This window comes from Eleutherodactylus coqui, chromosome 6, assembly GCF_035609145.1.
Source record: "Eleutherodactylus coqui strain aEleCoq1 chromosome 6, aEleCoq1.hap1, whole genome shotgun sequence".
NCBI classification, from domain to species: Eukaryota; Metazoa; Chordata; class Amphibia; order Anura; family Eleutherodactylidae; genus Eleutherodactylus; species Eleutherodactylus coqui.
Window position 1 is genome coordinate 132,929,101 of NC_089842.1, and position 23,373 is coordinate 132,952,473.

At 44.4% G+C, this 23,373-nt stretch overlaps 1 protein-coding gene across 2 annotated transcripts in view; it reads left to right on the plus strand.

Moving 5' to 3' along the window:
• ENTPD5 (ectonucleoside triphosphate diphosphohydrolase 5 (inactive)) overlaps positions 1–23,373 on the plus strand; it is a 43,884-nt gene that overhangs the window by 13,557 nt on the left and 6,954 nt on the right. The window contains exons 3-11 of one of the 2 annotated variants that reach the window (XM_066607692.1): positions 12,821–12,880; positions 19,660–19,888; positions 19,961–20,040; positions 20,189–20,332; positions 22,202–22,277; positions 22,579–22,614; positions 22,895–22,977; positions 23,061–23,140; positions 23,259–23,320. In XM_066607692.1, the coding sequence (XP_066463789.1) occupies positions 19,678–19,888; positions 19,961–20,040; positions 20,189–20,332; positions 22,202–22,277; positions 22,579–22,614; positions 22,895–22,977; positions 23,061–23,140; positions 23,259–23,320 (772 nt within the window). In that variant the 5' untranslated portion in view covers positions 12,821–12,880; positions 19,660–19,677. Of the gene's footprint in view, positions 1–12,820; positions 12,881–14,462; positions 14,546–19,659; positions 19,889–19,960; positions 20,041–20,188; positions 20,333–22,201; positions 22,278–22,578; positions 22,615–22,894; positions 22,978–23,060; positions 23,141–23,258; positions 23,321–23,373 lie in introns of those variants that run through there. The other variant, XM_066607693.1, reaches the window with a different exon arrangement.

A 23,373-nucleotide genomic window follows, 5' to 3' on the forward strand; every position in this document is an offset into this window, starting at 1 on the left:
AGATACTACGCCAGATCAGAAACAAAGGGCCGATCAAATTCCGCGACAGGAATTTGCTGATCCTACCAGACCTTTCCAGAAAAACACTCCAGCAACGCCGAGCCCTCAGACCACTACTATCACTCCTAAAAGATAGAGAAATTCCCTATCGTTGGGGATATACATTCCAATTGGTGGCGGGAAGAGGGAGTGAGACAGCCATTTTCAGAACTCTTGCAGACCTCCCTAAATTTCTTACCGTCCTCAAATTACCAATGCTCTCACTACCAGACTGGCAGAAAACAAGCTGCCCCACAATCACCCCGCCCAGGGGGCAGTGGCAGACAGTGAACACTAACCAAAGAAAACCAAATGCCAATGACAGAGATCATCCAACAAGGGCCCACACCCCATGAAGACTGAACACAACACACTTTGAAACAAGAACGAAGAGAGAAAACGAAGTAGCTTCGGGAAAGCAACGAAATAGTGACTTTTTAACCAACAATAGACTCCCTCTCACAATAATTAGAAAGGACTCTTGCTCGGATCCAAAGCCCAAGACATACGATAAAACCATGTTTGGAACAGATGGACCCACAAGAATACGTCGTCTTCGTCAAACCATAAAGACAGGACATTCTCACAAACTCACACTAAGCTATACACCGGCTCTTCGGGACTGACTACAGATTCCAACTCTACAAGTCGGGGACTCCCCTCTCCTCTCTTCTTCACTTTTCTCTATACACTTCTCCTCTACATTTCTTCTTTTCGCCTCTAACTCTTTAAATGACAAATAGGTTTGGATGCCCTTCACAACGTTCTTCAGCCGTCGTGGGGAGGGTGGACGAGGCCCGGACCTGGAAGCGACCGGACTCAGTCATTCCCCCACTAGGGACTGCAGCACTGGTTTGCTGCAAAGACGCTAGTCGTCTACCAAGTGTTAGTTCTGTACCACATGGTACACCTATGATGACAAGATTTCAATATGCTACAAGTGGTTGTTTGTCCCCCTTATCCTCTCCCCCCCCCTCACCCTCTTGTTTGACCCTTCTCCCCCCCCAATCCAGGTTGCGATACAGAAGTAAATATCAGCCTACAGCACTTGCTGGTCCTCAACATAACCTCCCAATATGACAGGATGGGATGATTAAAGGGGTTGTCTCGCGGCAGCAAGTGGGGTCATACACTTCTGTATGGCCATATTAATGCACTTTGTAATATACATCGTGCATTAATTATGAGCCATACAGAAGTTATTCACTTACCTGCTCCGTTGCTAGAGTCCCCGTCGCCATGGATCCGTCTAAATTCGCTGTCTTCTGGCGTTTTTAGACGCGCTTGCGCAGTCCGGTCTTCTGCCTGGTGAATGGGGCCGCTCGTGCCGGAGAGCTGGTCCCGCGTCGTCATCGTAGCTCCGCCCCATCACGTGTGCCGATTCCAGCCAATCAGGGGGCTGGAATCGGCAATGGACCGCACAGAGCCCACGGTACACCATGGGAGAAGACCCACGGTGCATCGTGGGTGAAGATCCCGGCGGCCATCTTGGAGAAGGAAGAAAGAAGTCGTCGCAGAGCGGGGATTCGGGTAAGTAATATATATATTTTTTTTAACCCATCCCTTGGGTTTGTCTCGCACCGAACGGGGGGCCTATTGAATTTTTAAAAAACCCGTTTCGGTGCAAGACAACCCCTTTAAATGTATGCTCTTTTAATACAAAGGGGCTTAACAGCCCTAACAAGCGCAATCAGGTGCTGTATAGACTCCACAGGAAGCGGGTTTCAATTGCTATGCTCCAAGAAACACATTTTCCATGCACCGGACCTCCGGACTGCGGGAAAAACAAATTTTACCCCTTATGGTTTCATTCCACACACCCGGAAAATAAAACCTGTGGAGTCTCCATAGCATTTCACAAATCTATGACACGCGTAATCCTGTCACAAGAAATAGGAGACGACGGGAGATACATATTCCTTAAGGTATCCATTGGCAATAGGATTCTCACAATCGCTAACCTATATTTCCCTAACCAAGGACATGTGGCCTTCGCATCCAGAGTTCTCTGGGGACTAAAGGACTTCGCAGAGGGGACCCAGATCATTCTGAGAGGAGATTTTAACATGTGCATGGACCCCCGACTAGACTCCTCCACGGGACGCTCTGCACTCAATAGACCGGCCATCCGCAGGGTTCAGAAAGCGTTAGTGAGTATGGACCTGATTGATCTGTGGAGTATCATCCATCCGGGTAAGCGTTATTACAGTTTCCACTCTATGGCACGCAATTCTTATAGTAGAATTGACTACATATTCATTTCACATAGTCTACTTGACAGGGACCCACAATGTTCCTTAGATGTATTCCTGTGGTCAGACCATTCTCCTGTCTTTGCATCCATGGGCCCGGGGGACACAGAAAGAAGGACACCCACATGGCGCCTTAATGATCATTTACTTAAAGACGCGGCCTGCCTAAGTGATGTAAAGCGAACGATAGAAAATTTCAAAATAGATCACGCCACAGACACCACATCTGCCCCGATAAAATGGGAAACCTTGAAATGTATATTAAGGGGGGTGTTCATATTCCATGGAGCAAGAATTAAAAAAGATCAAACAGCAAAACTCACCCAGCTAATAAAAGACCTCAATATTAAAGAATCCTCAAATAAATCCCAGGTGACTCCCTCCCTACAAGCCGAGATATCAGAACTCAGACACAAAATACTAGACATCTTAGACCAAAAAAACCTGGCCAGAAGAGATAAGATTAAGGCCGGTTACTATGAATACAGCGACAAGAGTGGCAGATGACTAGCCAGATCACTACATCTCAGAATGGCTCAGCCACACATACATTCCATCAATTCCTCAACGGGCAGACGAGTACACTCCCCGCGGGAAATAATGGAAGAATTTCGCCTATTCTACTCCACACTATATAATATTCCCGAAACACAGACTGAATCGGACAGTCGGTGTGGACAGAGAGTGGAGGAGTACCTGGACCGCCATGTCACGAGACACCTCTCTACGGAGGAGGCTCGGGACATGGAAGGAGATATTGGGGAGGAAGAACTTACACAGACGTTAAAAGGAATTAAATCCGGGAAGAGCCCAGGTCCGGACGGGTTCTCCCCGGGATTCTACAAAACAAGTGGGAGCCTGTTCTCCGATGTACTCCTAAAGGCCTTCAACGCAGTGTCTAGGGGTTGCCCCTTTCCTCCACAGGCCCTACAAGCACATATCGTTCTGATTCCTAAGCCAGGAAAAGACCTCTTAGCGTGTGGTAACTACCGCCCAATCTCGCTCATCAATTGTGACTTAAAAATTTTCTCCAAAATTATAGCAAACAGACTAAGTACCTCAATACCTCGACTTATACACGGTGACTAGGTCGGCTTTGTCCCGGGGAGGGAGGCCAGGGATAACGCTGCCAAGACCCTGTCCTTAATCGACTGGGCAAGGTGGAAAACGCCACTCTGCTTGCTTTCTGTTGACGCAGAAAAAGCGTTCGACAGGATAAGTTGGAGATTCCTGGAGGCGACTCTTCAGAAGGTCGGAGTGGGACCTAGGGCACTAGCATGAAACATGGCACTATATAGAAGCCCCTCGGCACAGGTCAGGGTCAATGGCAGCCTATCAGCCCCATTTGAGATCAGGAACAGTACGCGACAGGGGTGCCCCCTGTCTCCTACCCTATATATACTAGTGATGGAAACTTTAGCTAATGCCATCAGAAGCAACCCCTCGATTAAAGGAGTACGGGTGGGTAAAGAGGAACACAAAACTTTACTCTTTGCTGACGACCTATTAGTGTATATAGCCGAACCCCGAATAGGCCTCCCCAACATCATGCAAGAATTCACAACCTTTGGTAAACTTAGCAACTATAAAATTAATGCACAGAAGTCAGTGATTCTCAACATCTCGATCCCCAGAAAGGAAGCCGACGACCTAGCTGCGGGGTTTCCATTTCTCTGGGAATACAAGTCATTCAAATACCTAGGGGTCCACATCCCAGCAGATCTAACTCAGATATACGAACTAAACTATAAACCTATCTTATTAACCCTGAAGGGAGACTTGGAAAGATGGTCGGGGGCCCCATTATCATGGTTTGGCAGAATGAACGCGATTAAAATGGACATTCTGCCGAGACTACTATATATTTTTCAGACTGCACTGTGTAATCCCCCGGGTATCTTCTTTGACAGACTACGAAGCCAACTGCTCAAGTTCATATGGAAGGGAGGATCCAAAAGACTTAGCTATAAGAGCCTTACCAAGCCCCCCAAAAAAGGGGGGGATGGGACTCCCGGACTTTCGTGCATACCACAAAGCGACCATAGGTACTTTTGTGCTAGACCTATTTCACCATAGGATAGACAAATTCTGGGTGCAAATAGAAAACGGAAACAACATCCTCGAGACAAGGGGGGTGTTTTGGATCCCCGGAAATACTAACTGGGAGAAAGCAGACGCTTCTACCATGATGCGCATACTGATAGGAGCATGGAAGGGAGGATGTAAGATCACTGTCCCGGGGCCCCTCAACCCAGTGGTCGGGAACCCACACCTTCTGGCAACACTGACGATGCGTAGTCTAGGGTTCACACCGACGGGCACGGAGGCCAGGGTAGGAGAGGTAGTGGAGCCCGGAGGCATACAGGACCTGGTGTCCCTGGGAGGAGCACGGGAGGCTCCCCCGGGTTCATGGATGCAGTATTTGCAGATACGCAACTATCTAAAAAAGATAAAACCCAATCAGGGATGGAACATGAGTTATACTACCTTCGAGAGACTATGTTGTGCCTCGGAAACTCCCAGACACACAGTCTCATTGCTTTACAATCAACTGCTAGAGGAACGTCTGGAAAATCACCAGCCCAGATGGATAAGAGCTTGGGAGGAGGCCTTGGGAAGGGTGGTCCCCGGGGAGCTCTGGAGCAGGGCGTTCCAACTTACCCATAAGATGTCTATCTCTAGCAGGCTCCAGGAGTTAAACTTTAAGATCTTATCACGATGGTACTTGACCCCTGAGAGGCTACACACGTTCTTCCCCTCATCCCCGAACGTGTGCTGGTGCTGCCAGGTGGGAGCGGGCTCGATGCTCCACATCTGGTGGGAATGCCCTATGGTGACACCCATGTGGCAAGATATGGAACGGCTATATGAGGCAGTATGCAGAGAACCACTTACCTTAACACCTGAGTTGGCGCTCCTGTCCATCCCCTCAGGCGATGCTCCATCACTCAAAAAAGACCTATTCAGATATTTTATAATGGCAACTAGACAGGTGATACCGAGGTTCTGGAAACAGAGCTCAGGTATACCCAGAAGCGCATGGGTGGGGGCGATGGACGAGATAGAACGAATGGAGAGGCTTAGGCTAATGGAGGACGCAAAAGGATACGACCAGTTCTATCGAACGTGGGCCGTTTGGACAGATACCCGAAATACTCAGGGATTCTTGAGATGGTTAAATACAGGCTCCTGGGAGTAAGAAAGGTGGACCACGTATAGTAGCAACAACATAATACCTGCAACCTGGTACCCCAGCCCGCTCCCCCCCCTTTTTTTCCTTCCTCTTTTGCCTTTGTGCCTGACATACCCCACCCCTTGTTGTTTGTGTATATTATAAGTTACAACAAAGCCAAAGAAACTGGAGGTATAAGGAACTTTATTTGATGTTTCATTCAGTAATATTACAGTTTTTCCTTTATTATCGACAAGTTCAACTTACATAGTAGTTCCCAGGTTTTATGTGAATATGTAATGGTTCTACAAGTGATGTTAACAAAAAGCAATAAAAATACTTTGAAAGAAAACAATCAGTTTTATTGCTACTAGAGGCTGTAAACCTAACCCAACGTAACCAAATATTGGAGTCTCCATACCCTATTTCTACTGCATTCTGCTCCTCACTAGTAATATTTTCTACTAAATAGACTCCTGAGTCCTCTAATGCTTGTGATAGGTCAGAAGTTCTTATAGGGTTAACGGACTGTGCCTTCTTTTGATTGTTAGCTTGTTGGATATTAAACAGGGTTTCATTATTATGCAGCAAGAACTGGCCTTGGCCTTCTACATGACCACCCCCTGCTGCATATTCTACATATCTCCCCAGAATATATAGTCCCAGGTCAGTATTTTGAGGATTTTTGATTGTTATCATTAGAGGTCGACAATTACCTTTGTTCCACTCTCAAAATGCCCCTCTTCTAGGACACGAAAGATGCAAACGGGACAGGAGAGGGGTACCCTCCTTATCATGTTTACCTGTAGCTTGCTCAGGGGTGTAACCCCAAGATGTACCTGTGTTCCATGCTGCCTGAGACCAGGAGGAACAATAATCATCACCTGGTGAGGTTACACAAATATAATATTGAGCATTTAGTGATTGTAGCTGAGACTCAGAAGCACATTTAACTATGTCACATTAATCAAACTTAATAGTGACACTGTCAGAGCTAGTATCAACATATGTATACTGGTTTCTGCCCATTTCTATTGTTTAGCCATGAATTCGCAACACAGAGTGGTATGAGGAAACAAAATAAGGGTAAACAGATGAAAGACTTCACTTCTCCTTTGGCTCAAGTACTTTCTTGCAGTGTAAAGCGTGTATCCAGTTATCCTTCCCCTGTAGCTTAACAGAAGTAGGAGTGGTTAGCAGGACTTGGAAAGGACCATCATATCTAGGCTCAAGGCTTCTCCTGATGTGCTTCTTAATTACCACCCAATCTCCTGGCTTGAGACAGTGTGTTCCTTCCACAGAGTCTGGGTCTGGAAGGGAAGCATAGACCTTTCTATGCAGTTTGGTTAACTGAGAGGTAAGTTTTTGCATGTATTGTGACATGTTATCAAATTGGAACTGTAATTGCTGAGGAAAGCATAGGCCTAGACGAGGTGCTGAACCAAACAGAATCTCATAAAGACTGAGACCTGTCTGTTTGGTGGGCGTGTGTCTTATTGAAAACAGCCAAGGAAAGACAATCAGGCCAAGGTTTGTTCAATTCAGTCATTGCTTTCAAAATGTTGTTTTTTATGGTCCCATTCAGCCTCTTTACTTTCCCACTGCTTTGAGGATGGTAGGGTGTGTGGAATGCCTGTTCTATGCCTAACATCCCTGCCATCTCAGTCATGACTGCTGATGTAAAGTGTGTCCCACGGTCACTTTCAATGGTTTCTGGGACACCAAACCTACAGACCACTTCAGAAAGAAGCTTTTTGGCTGTATTTTTGGCAGTAGCCGCAGAAACGGGGTAAGCCTCCACCCAGCCAGAGAAGAGATCAACACATACAAGGACGTATTGAAACGGTCTAGATTGAGGAAGTTGTATATAGTCGATCTGCAACCTCTGGAAGGGGTACAAGGGCCTAGGAGTGTGTTTAGAAGGTGTTTTTACAGTCCTACCTGGGTCGTATAGTGCACAAGTCATACATCCCTGAGTATAAGAGGCAGCAACTACCAAAAAACTGGCCGCATACCAATACCTGGAAACAAGATCACACATTGCAGTTTTAGAGGCATGCGTGGGGCCATGTGTTAGGGAGGCTAGCACCAGAAACAAAGCTCTTGGAAGACAAGGCTTCCCGTGAAGTGTCCACATATCACTGGAATCTGAAGTGGCTCCTTTTGCTTACCAACCTGACACTTCATGGGAAGATGCTTGTTTCTGAAAAGACAAAAGAAGATGCTGTGAGACATTTAGCGATGGTGACATGTTGTCTTCTTCTTGGCAGATGGCCAGAACTGCCGGTGTGAGGGGCAGCAGGGCTGCTTCTTTGGTTGCTTGGTCTGCCAAGACATATCTAGAGTCCGTGTACTTGTTAGCTGTCTTGTGCCAGGATACAGGCGTGTATAAGGGCCTGCAGTTCAGCTTGTTGGGCTAGGATGTGTGCAAGTAATGACTGTTGATGAAGGACAGGGGTCTGTGTGGTGACCTCATATCCAGTGTGAAATTGTCCATCTACAGCATACCTGGAACCATATGCAAACAGGGTTAAGTCGGGACTGGGTAGTGGAGTGTCCTTGACGGAATCAAACCCACAAGTTTCCATCTGCATGAGCTGGGCACGGTCATGAGGTTCTTCTTGAGTTGCTTGGTCAGTGTCATCCTGTTCTGGTAAGAGAGTGGCAGGATTCAAAGTCTGACAACGGATGATGGTTACATTGGCAGGCATCAGGAGGGCACATTGGAGTCTCAGATGACGGGCTGCAGACAAGTGCTTAGGCTGAACCTGTGTTAGAATGGCAGAGATGTCATGTGGTGCTAACACTTGTACCTTATGATCCAGAACTAGGTCCGCTGACTTGTCCAACATCCTGGAGACTGCTGCTACTGCTCGTAGACAGGAAGTTGATCCTCTAGCGAAAAGGTCTAACCTGCTGGAGTAGTAGGCAACGGGTCGTTGGTGCCCTCCATGCTGCTGTGTAAGGACTGCTGCTGTGTGTCCATTGTTCTCACTGCAGTAGAGCCTGAAAGGTTTGTCATAGTTTGGCAGGCCCAGGGCTGGGGCTGCCAAGATGGCTGCTTTAAGCTGGTGAAAAGAGTCAATGGCTTCTTTTGTAAGTTGAAGGGCTCTTTCTTGAGACAGTCATACAGTGCTTGCATCAGTTGCGAAGCATTCACAATCCATGGTCTACAATAAGAAACAAGTCCTAGAAAGGTACGTAATTTAGAGACAGAAGTGGGTAACTTAATGTCCATGACAGCAGATTTACAATCCTGGGTGAGATGACGAGCCCCTGCCGTGAGACAATGTCCAAGAAAAGTCACAGATGAACAATAAAACTGGAGCTTCTTCTTTGACGCCTCACATCCGTTCTTTATAAGGAATTGAAGTGAAATTGAAGCTTCTACGCATGTAGCTTTGTCTGGAGCACAGAGCAAAAATCATCAACGTATCGTAACAAAACAACAGCCTATGATTCAGGTTGCCAGCCTTCCAACACTTGACCCATGAGCTGTGAGAACAGGGAGGGTGAATTCTGAGCCCCCTGTGGCAACGCAACCCATGTATACTGTTTGCCTTTGTGTGTGAAAGCAAACAGATATCAGCTGTCTTTATGCAAAGGGATTGAGAAATACGCGTTGGCGAGATCGACCACTGTATAACAACAAGTCCCAGCGGGAATTTGTGCCAATAGGGTGTGTGGGTTGGGCACAATGGGCGTGTCCAAAACCGTGGCTTCATTGACTGCTCTGAGATCCTGCACCATTCTATATTGCGCAGGTTGTCCTTTCTCACCCTTCTTTTTGACTGGAAACAGAGGGGTGTTACAAGGTGACTCTATTGGAATTACTGCCCCATTTTGCAGTAAGTCCTCCAGCTGACTAGAAATGGCTTCTGTTTGTGGAACTGACAATGGGTACTGAAGTATACATGGCAATGGGACGCCTGGTTTCAACCTAGCCTGAACTGGTGGTACTGTCAATCTACCTATATCCGCTGCTCCCTTGCTCCAGAGGATGACTGGAACTTGTAAGCATTGTTCCAGCTCCTCCTCTGACAACAAAGGTGTGCATACGGCTATAGGGGTTTCTGAAGATTGACAACATGCAGCTAGTATACAGATTTCTTTCTCTGCTAACTGACCTGTGATTTTAACCGACCCATCTTCTTTAAACTCTAAAGAGGCGTGGATTTTCTGCAGCAAATCTGCTCCTAGTAAGTTGAGGGGAGTGGTTTCACTAACCAACAATCGAGTAGTCAAAGAGTGGTTGGGTGTGAACTTCACTTCCATGGGTATAGACAAAGGAGTATCTTTTGGTGTTCCATCTACTCCTACACATAAAAGACTTTGTTTACTGACGTCACTCTCTTTGACATGTCTGCTGTGTATTATACTAGTGGCTGCTCCGGTGTCTACCAGAAAGGGGAGAGGACCTTCTGAACCTATAGTCAAAGAAACAATAGGTACTGGGCCCCTTCTGGATTTGCTAACTTGCAAAGGGCAGACATCATCAATGAGTACAGACACCGGATTGCCTATTTCCTAATGGTCAGAAGAGGACAGTCTGGGTTTGGACTGTCCATTCTGAGCCTTAGGAGGTTTCCTACATTGTCTACGCATGTGGCCCTGTTTGCCACAGTTGTAGCAAATGATAGGTTTTCGGGATTCATTATTGTCCAGGTTTACAAGTACCGTAGTACAGAAGCCTAGCTCCAAACCGCGGACGACTTGTAGAAGAGCCTGAGCCTCTAGAGTACGCCATTCAGGACGGGCAACTTCTAGTTTGTCCTTCAGGTTCTTTTTGAGACCTCATACAAAGGCTTGTGTAAGAAGTTGGGCATGTGCAGGGACATTAGGACTGTATCCCAAGTCCCTCCATGCTACCAGAATCCTAGACAAAAAATTTTCTGCAGATTCTGTCTTCTCCTGCCTAACATCATGCAAGGTAATTCCTAATTCTGTCATGCGCTTCGAGGCCCAGTCTTTCAGATGATGTAGGAAAGTAGCCCCTGAACCTGACACCTTAGGGTCAGGTGGTGGATTGAATTCCTCCATCATTAAAGGGAAGAAGAAGGGATCAGCCTTATGTCTGGCCACTTCTTCTCGGTCTTTATAACAACAGTCATAAACTCCTGCTAACTGTAGACAAGCTCTATAAAATCCCATGGGTTGTTTCTCAGGATGTGGCATTTTATTAGTGATACTAATAATATCTTGGGGGCACCAAGGAACATAGTCCTTGCGGTCAGAGTCAACATGTTGGTCAGGATCATTGGTTTTGATCCTCTGGGTAATGAGATGTTTAGGAGTTTGTGCAGTGGCCCCTTCCTCATCTATCATTTCTTCTATTACCTCTTTCTCTGTGGTGACAGGACCCTTTGACCTGGTATTATATGAGTGCATCATAGGTGCTATAACTTGTGGATGCAGAGGGGCAAAATCTTTACCTTCAGGCAACATAGGATATAATCCCGTATTCTCAACAGGCTCATGAAATTTTTCTCTTAAGGCAAACTGTCTGCTGGCTCCACAAGCCAGACAGATGTCTCTCCAAGTGGGGTTTTGTTGACCACAAGTGTGACAAACCCAATAGGGGCCACCGTTGGGGTTATAGGGCGGCGGTATATTTCTAGATATTGCCTTTCTCATTTTGTACTTACTGACACCATCATTTTCAATTCTTTCTTCAATCTTCCCTTTGGCAACCAGGCGGGCACATCTGTCCCAACCTTCAGCTGCCTCCAGGAGTTTAGCATCTTTAAAACTGCCTTCATATTCTATCATTGCATTTGACCACAGACGGGGACTGAGGATCCCATGTCTGGTGTCTTGTTTCATGATGGACTTCAAAGCCTTACATTCTTTAGCTATCTCTTTACCTTCCATACTCCTTACTATGTTTTTGGCCATTATCCATTCTGACTCATCCAAGGTGGCTCTCTTAGACCACCTATTACCCATGTTTCACTGGTAATCTATATGGGTTTTTAATAACCTTTTTCCTCCTTATATGAGGAGTGGGTAACCCCGTCTGAGGATATTATGTTGATTATGGCAAGAGATTCTTGTCACAAATCAGACACTTTTCCTACAGACAACATACAGTACAAGTGTCCCCGCTGCGTGACTCTAAAAAACTCAGACTTAACAGTGCAGGACCCACTTAAACCATATACACAGGTGTTCCCGCTGCGTAAGCCTAAAAACTCAGGCTTCACATTGCAGGACCCACCTAAACCATCGGTCCCTCGTCAGAGACCGGAACACGTAACCAGTAGATTAGGGAACTTAGATCATAAAATAGCCACACTAGGACAATTATTCAACCTATTGATATTATTATGGCCTTAAACACACTGAGTTACATATTCATTCAAACCTAGACAACGAGACAGCTTATTTGACAGGGTTCTTTGTCATATAAAATAGACCGAGTTTAGACCTTAAATGAACCACTCAATATAAATGAACACACTTACCCAACTTTGACCAGACAGAATCACAGAGACACAATGAGGGATAAGAATAACAGTTTCTTACCAGCTGGCTTTGTCCTGATTATGGGTCTGTGTATTCTGTCCGTTCGAGAGTAAGTCGGGTCAGAGGTTCCGTCGGTCACTCGGTCCCTGTTCGGGCGTCAGCTGTTATCGGACCACACCGGTACCGATCTGATGACCTCGTTGCCAGGTGCCAAATTGGTAGATATGGAAGCCCGTGATGAGGAGATTTTGCTAGCAAATATCTATCAATAGCATGAAATTACTCCACGTTATGTCAAGACACGTCTCCAATGAGAATCTCGATGAAATTCTACTTTATTATCAACATTGCCAACTCTTATACAGAAAGACGAGGGCGTATCCAAATGTTACTTGGTACAAAGATTAGTGTTACGTAGCTTACTGTTACAAAGGTGAAAATAATTATTGATCACAAGACTTATTGACATCTACCAAATATTCTCAAAGCTCTGAAGACTTGTCTCAGACACAGAATTACCTAAGTCAGGATATTGCTGTTGCATTAGACAATAGTTCTGCTATCGCTGTGTGTCTTCTCTGTTAACATATCTCAGCCTTATTTAATTTGTCTGTTGACTTCTTATCTTAAAATCCTAGTTCCTGACACTGCAAAGCATAGGTTTTAGTCTTCTATTTAAGGGTCAATAGTCCAATACAAGGTAAGAAACATAGACTTATTGCATTCTGAAACTTAACACTTTATATTCCATGACAAGTCTTACTGTGAAATCAGTTTCCAGGCGTCCCTTTATATTTTGGCTTATTTCTGGTGTAGTCATCTGGAAGTCTCAGCAGTTGGGTTGGGGGTGCAGTACGTTTTAACCTCTTGTTCTGTTTTCTGTCTCTATTAGGGCCTATGGACAATTGCTCCTAGTTGCTGACATGGAGATTTCCTGGAAACTGGTTTACTGGTAAGACGAATTCCTATTTTTTCTCCAATACTAGTATTGTGCACATGTGCTAAAAAGTTCCATTGAAATTCCACAGAAGCATTTTGGAACATCCAGATGGTCAAATTTGAGATGGGTCCCACTGTATGTTATTCTTGGATGGCAGTGACTTCTTTCATGTTATACTTTCATGAACACATCTTTGTTAGTGTTTTTCTAACAGTATTGGTCCATAAGGCCACATCAAAAGAGCTAAAGTATCAATAGCGCACCAAATGGTGTGGGTTTGTCATAGACTTCATTGCAGAAATGGGATTTGATGCGGGTTTCATGCTTTACATGTCAAAGGGTGAAATCCATGGCGTTAGATGCCGGACCGCAGAAAGGGCTGTCAGATGTTGCGGTAAGTATATTTTTTTGCCATGGGGGCCCAAAAGTCAGAAATCGCCTTTCACGCGGCTGAGAAAATCGCACAAGATTTGTGTGCTGTGAGACGCACGAATATGAATTCAATTCTATTGAATGAAGTCAATTATATGAGCAATTTTCCTTATTTTTTTTTCTCCCTGAGCTGCATGTTCTAACGTTTTGTGTTCCTCAGAACGCATCACCCATTGTTTTTAATTGGACTGTAAAACACATCGCACGATGTGCTATGGGAGACGCTGGCTGATCCTCCGCCGCACATGAAAGCCCTGCCGGAGGATCGCTGCTTTACCTAAAATGATAGGAGGCAGTTTTAAAGAAAAGCTCGCAGCCCTTCTGGTCCCTTTTTTTTTATTTTTGTTTTTAAACAATGCGCCATCATTTACAAGCATCGGCACTCAGCGGTGGGAGCCATGATGCTACGATGATGGCAAATGACTGACTGGTTGCAGCGATCACCAGTAGTATGAAACAATATTGTTGCCCACTTGTAAATAGACATAACTTCCAGCATTGGATTGCCGAGGAGAAACGCGATGAGTACTGTTGTGTTTGGGTTTTTTTATGTTTCTTTTTTTCTCCTAATAACATCTGTTTTTAATACATTTTTTTCTAAGATGGGTAACCCCTATAAGTTCAGGGAGAAAGGGGGAAGACTCAGATACAACATGAATGCGCCACTGAAATAGGCAAGAACCACCAACCACAGTGGTGTGTTCCTGCCTTGTCAGTATTTAACGCCTTAAAGATGCGGCCCTTTTAAAAATAATAAAAAAGTCGGTTTTTCATCCCAATTAAAAAAAAAAATCAGAACTCTTAATTATCCATCGACGTAGCTGTCTGATGACTTGTTTTTTGTGGGATGAGTTGTATTTTCAATGGTACTATTTAATGTACCATATAATGTACTGAAAAACTTAAAAAAAAAATTCTAAGTGGATTGATATGGGGAAAAAAGTGAAATTCCGTCATCTTTGGGCGGGCCTTGTTTCTTTGGAGGAGTGTTCGGGCCCGATATTGGCCTGTATAAAAGGACCATAATACGTTAGTTAAATATATGATAAATAAGGAGTGGTGTCTCTTTAAGAGATCAGGTGACTCAAACTGTACTTTAATCCCCATACCTCTATTTAATTAAGCTTGCAACACATAAGTCCAGAAGCTTCCACAATCCTGGGAAATCTAGCAAGATAATATCATGTAACCTGCAGAGTAGAGGGACAGAGAGTCCAAAGAGCTGCGAGACATTGCGTTACACAGGTGACTGTTCTTCTGTACAGTGATAGACGGGTGTAATGGACTAGTGCATTATACAAGGGACTGCTAATATGGAGGTGCAGTGATAGAAAGGTGTAATGGACTAGTGTATTATACAAGGGACTGCTAATATGGAGGTGCAGTGATAGAGGGGTGTAATGGACTAGTGTATTATACAAGGGACTGCTAATATGGAGGTGCAGTGATAGAGGGGTGTAACGGACTAGTGCATTATACAAGGGTCTGATATCATTAAGGTGCAGTGATACAGGGGTGTAATGGATTAGTGTATTATACAAGGGACTGCTGATATCGAGGTGCAGTGATACAGGAGTGTAATTGACTAGTGTATTATACAAGGGACTGCTAATATGGAGGTGCAGTGATAGAAAGGTGTAATGGATTAGTGTATTATACAAGGGACTAATATCATGGAGGTGCAGTGATAGAGGGGTGTAATGGACTAGTGTATTATACAAGGGACTGCTAATATGGAGGTGCAGTGATAGAGGGGTGTAATGGACTAGTGTATTATACAAGGGACTGATGACATGGAGGTGCAGTGATAGAGGGGTGTAATGGATTAGTGTATTATACAAGGGACTGATGACATGGAGGTGCAATGACAGGGGTGTAATGGATTAGTGTATTATACAAGGGACTGATGACATGGAGGTGCAGTGATACAGGGGTGTAACAGACTAGTGCATTATACAAGGGTCTGATATCATGGAGGTGCAGTAATACAGGAGTGTAATGGACTAGTGTATTGTACAAGGGACTGCTAATATGGAGATGCAGTGATAGAAGGGTGTAATGGATTAGTGTATTATACAAGGGACTAATATCATGGAGGTGCAGTGATACAGGGGTGTAATGGACTAGTGTATTATACAAGGGACTGATATGGAGGTGCAGTGATAGAGAGGTGTAACGGATTAGTGTATTATACAAGGGACTGATATGGAGGTGCAGTGATAGAGAGGCGTAATAGATTAATGTATTATACAAGGGACTGATATCCTGGAGGTGCAGTGATGGAGGGGTGTAATGGATTAGTGTATTATACAAGGGACTGATATCATGGAGCTTCAGTGATAGAGGGGTATAATGGATTAGTGTATTATACAAGGGACTGATATTCTGGAGGTGCAGTGATGGAGGGGGTGTAATGGATTAGTGCAATATACAAGGGACTGATATCATGGAGGTGCAGTGATAGAGGGGTGTAATGGACTAGTGTATTATACAAGGGACTGATATCCTGGAGGTGCAGTGATAGAGGGGTGTAATGGGCTCCTTTATGTTACACACGGGACTGATATCATGGAGGTGCAGTGATAGAGGGGTGTAATGGACTAGTGTATTATACACTAGTGATACAGGAGTGTAATAGACTGGTGCATTATACAAGGGACTGATGTCCTGGAGGTGCAGTGATACAGGGGTGTAATAGACTAGTGTATTGTACAAGGGACTGCTAATATGGAGGTGCAGTAATAGAGGGGTGTAATGGATTAGTGTATTATACAAGGGTCTGATATGGAGGTGCAGTTATACAGGGGTGTAATAGACTAGTGTATTATACAAGGGACTGATATGGAGATGCAGTGATAGAGGAGTGTAATAGACTAGTGCATTATACAAGGGACTGATGTCCTGGAGGTGTAATGGGCTCCTGTGTGTTATGCAGGGACTGATATGGAGGTGCAGTGATAGAGGGGTGTAATGGGCTCCTTTATGTTACACACGGGACTGATATCATGGAGGTGCAGTGATAGAGGGGTGTAATGGACTAGTGTATTATACAAGGGACTGATATGGAGGTGCAGTGATAGAGGGGTGTAATAGACTAGTGTATTATACAAGGGACTGATATGGAGATGCAGTGATAGAGGAGTGTAATAGACTAGTGCATTATACAAAGGACTGATGTCCTGGAGGTGCAGTGATACAGGAGTGTAATAGACTACAGTATTATACAAGGGACTGATGTCCTGGAGGTGCAGTGATACAGGAGTGTAATAGACTGGTGCATTATACAAGGGACTGATGTCCTGGAGGTGCAGTGATACAGGGGTGTAATAGACTAGTGTATTGTACAAGGGACTGCTAATATGGAGGTGCAGTGATAGAGGGGTGTAATGGATTAGTGTATTATACAAGGGACTGATATGGAGGTGCAGTGATATAGGGGTGTAATAGACTAGTGTATTATACAAGGGACTGATATGGAGATGCAGTGATAGAGGAGCGTAATAGACTAGTGCATTATACAAGGGACTGATGTCCTGGAAGTGTAATGGGCTCCTGTGTGTTATGCAGGTAATGTATTTTGGAGGGACAGTGTAAAGCGCTGTGTTTGAGGATGGTGAATAGTACAAGTGACTAGTATTCTGAAGGGGCCAGTGATGTTAACTGTGAGGGGCTGCAGTGTATGATACAGGTGAATTAATTCTGCTGCCTTTATTTGTGTCATACAATTTATTTTTCTCTTAATGTCTCATCACTACGTTTCTTGTTTTAATAGTTTAAATACCTTTTTTAGGATTTATTTTGTGCCCCTTACAATTTTATTTAACCTCATTGAATTTCTCCTGTTTCTACCGTAGTTTGTTTACCCTTTTAGGATATCATTAACAGGATCTAGTTAGGATGCTTTTTGTCCCTTCATGCCTCATGATGTACACAGTACTCATATTTAATTCATGAGCAAGAATTACCTTGAGCTCTATGACAGAGTGTGTGTATATATGCATAATATTTATTAGTGTCATGCTAATCTCCTGAATATTGCCAGTGTATCTATGACGTCAGTGGCAGAAGCATGGCTGATATATGTAGCTAGTTTCCTGCTGTATTTGCCAGGATTAGAGAGTGCTCCTATCCCGGCACATTAGCCCCTTAGATGCCATGGTCAATAGTGGCCACAGTATCTAAGTGGTTGACATAGAGAGGGGGCTCTTTTTCGTCATTGCATCGGCTCTCCAGTGACACGATAGCAGAGTGCCAATGGGGTGCTATGGCAGCTGGAGGCCTAACAGTAGCCTCTGGATATGCCATCTAAAGACATTTATGGCCCTTTCTGAGGCAGGCTGTAGTAGGCTGTTTTGTCTGTCTATAACATTTCAGTAAAAAAGTTACACAATCACATGGTCAAGTCCCCTAGTGAGACTAAAATATAGTTACAGGATGAAAAGAAATCAACTTTTCCCCCTTGCCCATTACTTGCAAAACTATAAATGCAAAAAATTATTCTATTGGTATTGCCGCATCCATAATGATATATACGGTGTTTCCCTGAAAATAAGACAGGATCTTATATTAATTTTTGCTCCAAAATATTTGTTTTTTTACATGTATGGCTGCCTGGACACTATTTTAAAAAAATCATGCTAGGGCTTATTTTCGGGGCAGGTCTTTTTTTCAGGGAAACAGGGGTAAAAATAAAAATAAAGAAATCTTCTTATTTGTATAGCCCCAACTTATTACGCAGCACTTTCAGGTAAGTTTTTAGTTTTTTTATTTATTACCCCCCACCAAGCTTGGTGCTCATTTTACCGACCTCGGAAGAATGGAAGGCTGAGTCGACCTTGAGACGGCTACCTGAACCATTCAGAGATTGAACTTGCAGCCTTCAGGTTGTGAGCGAGAGCTTACACTCTGCGCCACGTGCGGGTAGTATCAAACTCATGAATTGGATGAGGCTTGTGTTTTGGTCACGTAGTGTCCAAAAGAATGAAATAAAAAGTGTGAAATAAAAGAATGAAAAATAAAGCTCTTTGCAGTACTGAATGGAAAAAATTTTTTCTTCGGTAAAAAATGCTTTTATTGTGCAAAATAGTTTTATGCAAATTTTATTTTGCTGTAATCGTACTGGCCCATTAAGGTAACGTTATTTATGCTGTACAGTCAAAGTTTTATGGTCTCTAAAGTGGTGTTAAGGGGTCACAAGGCCAGTGTGTTGTATCTGCTCCAGATTTCTCATATTCACCACTGATGTAAAAAGCCCCCTCTGAGGCTCAGTCCATTCTTGATAGTGTCAAAAATGGTTATAAACTTGTACTCCCAAATTCTTCTGTGACATTGAGATTTGAAATAGCCTTTTAGTATTGTAACTAGAGATGAGCGAGCACGCTTGATAAGGTCAGTTACTCGAGCGAGCCTCGCTCATCTCGAGTAACTGTCTTCTCCTCCGAGCGTGCTGGGGGGGGGCGGCGGAAGGTAGCGCGGGGGAGAGAGACAGTTCTCTCCCACTCTCTCCTCCGCTGCCCCCCCTGAGCACGCTTGGAGAAGGCAGTTACTCGAGATGAGCGAGGCTTGCTCGAGTAACTGACCTTATCAAGCGTGCTCGCTCATCTCTAATTGTAACGTTTCATATCACACTGCCACGCAATTAAAAAAAGAAATACAGAATTACCTAGTCACGGACACAACATAGAACATGTGAAAGTTACAATACTAAAAGGCAATTTCAAATCTCAACGCCACAGAAGAATTTGGGAGTACAAGTTTATAACCATCTTTGACACTACCAAGAATAGACTAAACCTAGGAAGGATCTTTTTACATCAGAAGAGAATATGAGAAATCTGGAGCAGAGATAACATGCTGGCCTGGTGACCCCTTAACACTAATTTAGAGACTATAAAACTTTCACATCCCTTATCAGTGCACTAATTAGGTATTTACTCCTCAGCTCATCCTGGTATTTTTTTAAGTGCAAATTAATCAAACCATGTCTGTGCCTTGTTGTGTGTGTGGTGTGTGTTGTGTGTGTGTATGTATATATGTGTATGTCTACACACACACTTCGGACCCATTCCGATATGCCTGAGGAAGAACCCTAAGTAAGTTTGAAAACTCTCTATAACATTATGTATTTTTGTTAGCCATTAAAAGGTATCCTGTCTACAAGATTACGTGGTTTCATGGTTCCTCTTACTGATCCCATTTTGCTCCACTGGTTAACACAGTACTAAACCTTTTTCATTGTTCCTCTGGTGCAATATACAGCAGTTATATGTATGTTCTCCAGGTGGATGGATATGTATTGAAAGCTGATTCTGTACATACTTTACGTCTATATACAAGTACCTTTTCCCTTCTACTTGCAGGGTGTGTGACTGTGAGAGATGATGAGGTGCTTGCTTTCTGCTGCTTTTATTCTCTGGTTGACCCTTTTTCCTGGTGGTTACCCACTTGCTACCTTTGATGTGAAGTCCAGCTTACCCCCAACCCTGGCAGTGCCCAGCACGTCCAGTAATACAATCTATGGCATAGTGTTTGATGCAGGCAGCACTGGGACACGAATCCACATCTACACGTTCCATCAGGGCGCTGCAGGTAAGTGGTCCGGCCTCCCTTCATCCTTTAGCTGCTTGTGCTGTGGTTTCACGGTTGTCATTCATGGTTTAGGGTCTCCTCTGGAGTTGGATGGAGAGATCTTTGAGTCTGTGAAGCCGGGACTTTCTGCTTTTGCTGAACAGCCTGAAAAGGTGAGCTGGATCTGCTTGAGGGGCATCGAGTAGGTGGAAATGACAAATCATTAGGGTTACCCATTTCTACTACACTTGGTTTCAGTTGATGGGTATATAAATTGATATAAAGTGAACCGCCCTGATTGCCTCTAATGGTTTCCTTTAGGGTGCAGAGTCTGTCCGCTCATTACTCCGCCTGGCACAGGACTATATCCCTCCAACTCAATGGAAGAAAACCCCGCTGATACTGAAAGCAACTGCTGGACTTCGACTGCTCCCTGAACACCAAGCTGAGGCCCTGCTGGTAGAGGTTGGAGAACTTGCTCAATATTGGATCACATATGTTAGACTTTGAGGACAGGTGGCGGAGGGACATAACTTGGTGAAGTACTTCGGTTTAATTTATGGAGTGGATTTGCAGGGAATTTGAAGTGTTAGCGGTTGTTCTCCTGTGAGTCACAGTGGTCAAATCATGAACATGGACTCTCAGCTCTGAACCATTTGTAAATTTCTGGACAGTTAACATCATTTTGCTGTTCACAGTAAATTCTGCTAATGGATTGTTTTCTGTATCTGATCCATATACAATTATCACCTATCTTTATCATTGTTTGGTATTCCAATTTGCTGGTAAAAGTTTTTTGACCCTTTTGTGATTTTTGTATAAATTGTCCAGAAGAATGCATCTCTCCGCTTGGGATGGTACATTTTACAGTTGAGCTACAAGAAAGTAGCGTATAGAATAGACTGTCAGGATTCCTGATATGACATTGGAGTTATGTTACATGACAATTTGATTGACCCCGTATAGGCAGCCTAGATGTCCCACTTCTCCTCTACTGCCATCTTGTTGACACTTAGGATACTGCATTGGAGCTCATGTTTTTACTTACCTCTTGTGGCCATGCAGAGTATTGCATAACATATCTAATCCCATGTTCCTACACTGACATAACCTAAAGACATATCTTAGGTCTCATGCACACGGCACGCACGGATTCCCTGTGGGGAATTCTGCATAGAATGCGCCTGTGCCCGCTGCCAGTGACCCTGCTTACCTGTAATTTCTTCTGTACTGCGGATGTGCTGCCGGTGCATATGCACAGTACAGACTTCCCTGCGCCGTCGTTAGGCGAGGACGCGGATCCCGCGACACTTCTGCAATGCTCATTGCGGAAGTGCTGCGGGACGGATGGCCTCCATTGACTGCAATGGAAGCTGTCCTCTGCGTATCCCGCTCTAAAACAGAGTGTTAGGGAAATCTTGAGAGATTTCTTAGTGTGTTTCATTGCCTGGTTCGAATTATATGAGAAGTCATGTACACAAATCACTGACACATGACCCAGTCTGTATCATCCGACAATGAAGCTCTTCTGGCCTTATTACAAAGCAGACAATGTACATATAAGATCACTTACGTATCATCAGAAATACACGCCCCCCCTGTAATCATAAGAACTCATGATACATGAGTATAATACATACATACATGTGTTTGCCTAGGCTGATGTGAGGAACCTATATTATTATTATAAGAGCATGCTGCAATTTTATTTTCGACACGTTGTGTCCGCAAATAAAATTCGCTTGTGTGCAAGGAGAGAGGAATCTCCAAACACATCTATGGGCAAATCGAGCAGTGGATCGCCCACGCCAGGGTGACAAGTGCTGGATCCGCAATTCAATTTGCCCCGTGTGCACGAGGCCTTAGTCTCCATGCACATATACGTCGGTACTCTGTGCTGCTGTTTGGTGTCTTTCAGGATCTGTATTCTCCCAAAATAAATTTTGGTGCCTGCATAAATAATGTGTATGACCCCATAGGTGCTGTCTATGGGTGCCAGCTTGCAGATCTGTGCATTAAGTTGAGACCGATGTAATGACCAGAATCCTGTGCTCCTCTGGTTCTGGCCACTGCCTGCCGCTGATCACTTGAATACACTACAGTGTAGCGCCAGACTGTCAGGAAGGTCAGTGGGCGCACTGCTATAATCTCCTGTATGTGACCACCTCTGTACCGGCGCCGAGGGGACACTTCACCAGTAATTTCCGTTTCACTGTGATTTAAAATTTAAAAAAAAATGGAGCAGAGGTGTCCAGCATTTGGGGGCACATGGATTGGGCTTGTGCATGGGGTTTATATACATTGTCTCATGCTGGGCTCTCTTGTTCTTTATAGGTAAGGAAAGTCTTCAGTTCATCTCCGTTTCTGGTCCCAGAGAACAGCGTCAGCATCCTGGATGGAATCGATGAAGGTGGGAAAGAAATTCAAATCCTATTTATTTAGGAAACAATACTACTGGTGTGCAGAACATCGCTCTGTTCCCTCTACTTCCTGCCAGATGCGTAGTGATATACCCTGCAGATTATCACACCACTGACTTCTGTAAAGATCTGCAGAACATCGCTCTGTGCCCTCTACCTCCAGATAGAAACGTATTACTCAGACTGCTTTGTTCTTGGTGCAAGTAAATGACATGAGTTGCTGAGAAGTGATCCGAGATGTGATTTACAAGTCTGTGTCCAACTAACTAATGCTGTCATTACTTTCTACAGGAATCTTGGCCTGGATTACAGTTAACTTTCTGACAGGTACTTTATTGTGTGTGAAGTGAGGAAAAGCAGCTTTTGTACACTTGGTGGAATCGTAGGATTGTAACACTGGGGTATGGTTTAGGGCAATGAGTGCGGTGGGACTCTGGGGTACAGTTTGGGGCATTGAATGTGGTGTGTCTCTGGGGTACAGTTGGGGGGATGTATGCACCGTACCTCTGGGTTACAGCTGGAGAATGCACTGTGGTGTAGTTGGGGGAATGTATGTATCATAGGTCTGTGGTAGTCCTTAATAGACTGTATATAATAATCTTTGCAGGCCGGTTACATGGGGATCGCAGTGTGGGAATCCTGGATTTGGGTGGAGGCTCCACACAGATAACTTTCTTGCCCTTGGCTAAGGTGAGCGCTGTCCTTTGCCTTTTCTCACTGTAATACTGTCTTTGATATAAGCCTTGTCACTATTTAGGACTTTCCATTTTCAGGCCACATTGGACCAGACTCCTAGTGACTTTCTGACTTCCTTTGAGTTGTTCAACAGCACGTTTCGACTGTACACACACAGGTCAGAGATGGAACTAGGCTTAGGATGGGTATGCAGAACAGATGCTGGGGGCTTATGGGGATAATGCAGCTTTTGGCAGGTGGTCTCTGTGTGACACTTGTTTTTGTATATTATCCAGTTACCTTGGGCTGGGGCTGAAGGCGGCTCGTCTCGCTGTTCTTGGAGCGTCTGTGGCTGCAGGTAATGATGGGACAAATCTGATGTGGCATGTGTGGAAGGAGAGGACAAATGCA